Genomic DNA, 2,462 nt, shown 5'->3' with positions numbered 1-2,462 from the left:
CGTGTAATGTACAAAACTAATAAAAACGTTCGTAATAATAGTATTTTGTACGATTTGGGCACGCCGAGTGCGAAAATACACGAAATAACGGGAAAATTTAGTGAATTGTACATCGGAAATCGACGCGAAAAAATCGCTCAAGTGTGCGCACGTTTGCTGGATTCGAAGTTAACAAGCCGAATTCGACAACGTATTCGCAACGACAGAATCGCGCCAATGTGCGCTTCGCTTAATGCGCCTTTTTGTCAAGCTCACACTCAACTGTGTGCGTACGCAAAGCATTCGCATGCGATCGCAAGTTTTGACAGTTAATGCAACCCTGCTCCACTTCAGCTTTCCGAACAAGTCCGAAAAATATTCGGTAGAAAAGCGTTTGACATTTGTTATTGATTGATTTTCTCACGTCTTCTTTTCGTAATCTGCTGGAAAATAATTTTTGTTTACAAAATATCAAAAAAATACACAAGAAATGGTAACTTTAACAAAATACATTTGACTGCAAATGATTCATTGACAAATCTTTTCAGGCAACGACGGGTAGTGGAAAAAGTTGCTGCAGTGGTAGCGGTGGTGTGCTGGAAGAGCGTCGCATATGGGTTGGCAATTTAGATCCACGACTCACCGAGTAAGTTAATAAAGCATAAATATCTTTTAGTTTTTATATAATATGTGTAGCTAAACTAATCTGTCAATTTTCTTTTCTTGTGTTGCTATTATTGGTATCAACTCTTGAAAATTTTGCAAAAATGCGGTCCTGTCGAAAAGTTTGATATGCTCTTCCACAAGAGCGGCCCAATGGTTGGGCAATCGCGCGGCTATGCGTTTGTTACTTTCGGAACGGTGAGTATATTCTCATCCTTCTTAGTATGCGCGTTTAATGAATATGTATTATGCACAGGCTGACGCGGCGTTAATAGCTTTGGAGAAATTAAATGGCACACCTGTAGCGAATCGACCAATTGTGATACGACTGGCGAAAAATGTTAATTACGTAAGTGTGTAGACGTTATAATATATAGAATGACACGCACATCACTTCTATTTTTTTATTAACATGTCCACGCCATTGCGTGCCTTTTCCCTCTTAGGATGAACTCAACAAACAAAAACCTCGCCTTGAAATACCAGCATTGGGCGCTAGTTCCCGCGATGATAAAATGAGCAAAGAGGAAGCGATACGCGTAATAGAAGCCAAATTGCGGTCACTTGAACGTAATGGTGAGGAAGAGTTAGAGTTGAATATTTTGAACTCAGCTAGCTCACAAGTGCCATTCATACAACGTTATCAATTCAACAAAGACCGCGATGCAAGCAGCAGTACCTCAAGTGGGCGCACGTACACCAAGTCATATAATTCTACGCCCTATAATCGGCACCAGCGACCAAAACGAAGATAGAAAATTTATTAACTTTAAGTTGTATTAAGTGTTTTATATGTATTTATTAATGAATCTGGACTACCATCAACTTCATCAAATATTTATAATTATACTCATATGCGCGCTATGTGCACGTATACTTATCAAATGTTGTGTTCAGAGATTTAAGCCAAATAAAGTGATTTATGCGTAAACAACAATGTATTTTTTTCTATTGAATTAAGAACTAGAAACGGCTAGGCGTATAAAATTACTTTTTTTGTTTCACTTTGGTGCAAAGATATGTTTTCCGCGCAGATGATCCGGAAGTTTGACAGTGCCAGGGCAAGGAACTTGTCCCATTATTTCGCAGATGCAGTGTCGGTCACAGCCATAACCAAAGTTGGCGGGATTGTCTTTACTCTCCGCTAAATGTGCCTCGGCATCCAACTGAGCTCTGGAATGTTAAAAGAATGCGGTTAGATGATTTGTTTCTGCAATGTGTGATATTGTTAGAATCCAAAAACCTTAACACTCACTTTGATTTGCCGACAACTTTACAAAGATGATCAATAATTTCGTCGCGATTCCGGCTATCAATATCGACCAGCATATCACGGCCATCCTCAAAGTAGCAACGCACGAACGGCGATGGTGTCATGTTCTTAAAGGTTACAACTTGCACATTCGGATTTTTATATTGAATCTGACACAAATTCCAAAACACGAAATCTCTGTAAGCATATACACAGGATTAGTTACATACTTTTAATCCCACTTTATTGGGTCTCACCTGGCTCCACTGTGGTGGTCACCGTATACATTGTAGTTCACGCTAAAAATTTTCACTTTATCTTTCAGTACAAGGCGGCCTGCATTCAAATAATCAATTGTACGCCTAATAGGCGCGCGTCCTTTCATGAAAGGCATATTGGCTAAATTTTTATAAAAAGTTTAATTAAGAAAATTGAGAATTACAAAATCATAAGCAACCGATTGAGAATGCGGCTGCAGGCGGTTGGCCAACTGTCAAGAGATACTCCGAACAGCTGTTTCCGAATTCGAAGTTAGAGCAGTAGCGCCAAGAAAATCAAAGGAACTGCA

General features: G+C 39.4%; 2 protein-coding genes across 3 annotated transcripts; one reads left to right on the top strand and one right to left on the bottom strand.

The window, feature by feature from the left end:
- The first annotated feature begins 375 nt into the window (after positions 1-375).
- On the top strand, positions 376-1,572 carry LOC108378204 (probable RNA-binding protein 18). 2 transcript variants are annotated; one of them, XM_017634496.1, is made up of 5 exons: positions 376-472; positions 528-625; positions 766-840; positions 899-991; positions 1,089-1,572. In XM_017634496.1, exons 2-5 carry the CDS (start codon positions 593-595, stop codon positions 1,395-1,397), a joined length of 510 nt encoding a protein of 169 aa, XP_017489985.1. In that variant the 5' UTR covers positions 376-472; positions 528-592; the 3' UTR covers positions 1,398-1,572. The 2 variants fall into 2 exon arrangements, with proteins under 2 accessions (XP_017489985.1, XP_017489984.1); XM_017634495.1 differs by having other exon boundaries at positions 720-840; positions 1,089-1,568.
- On the bottom strand, positions 1,562-2,388 carry mRpS25 (mitochondrial ribosomal protein S25). Its single transcript, XM_017634497.1, has 3 exons — positions 2,152-2,388; positions 1,898-2,092; positions 1,562-1,815 (listed from the first exon to the last, which is right to left on the bottom strand). Exons 1-3 carry the CDS (start codon positions 2,286-2,288, stop codon positions 1,644-1,646), a joined length of 504 nt encoding a protein of 167 aa, XP_017489986.1. The 5' UTR covers positions 2,289-2,388; the 3' UTR covers positions 1,562-1,643.
- Between the last annotated feature and the right edge of the window lie 74 nt (positions 2,389-2,462).

Source organism: Rhagoletis zephyria, unplaced genomic scaffold, assembly GCF_001687245.7.
Source record: "Rhagoletis zephyria isolate East Lansing unplaced genomic scaffold, Rhagoletis_zephyria_1.1 Rzeph_scaffold_13589, whole genome shotgun sequence".
In the NCBI taxonomy this organism is placed as follows: Eukaryota; Metazoa; Arthropoda; class Insecta; order Diptera; family Tephritidae; genus Rhagoletis; species Rhagoletis zephyria.
The sequence above is the reverse complement of the archived record's forward strand: the minus strand, read 5'-3'. Positions and strand labels throughout refer to the sequence as shown.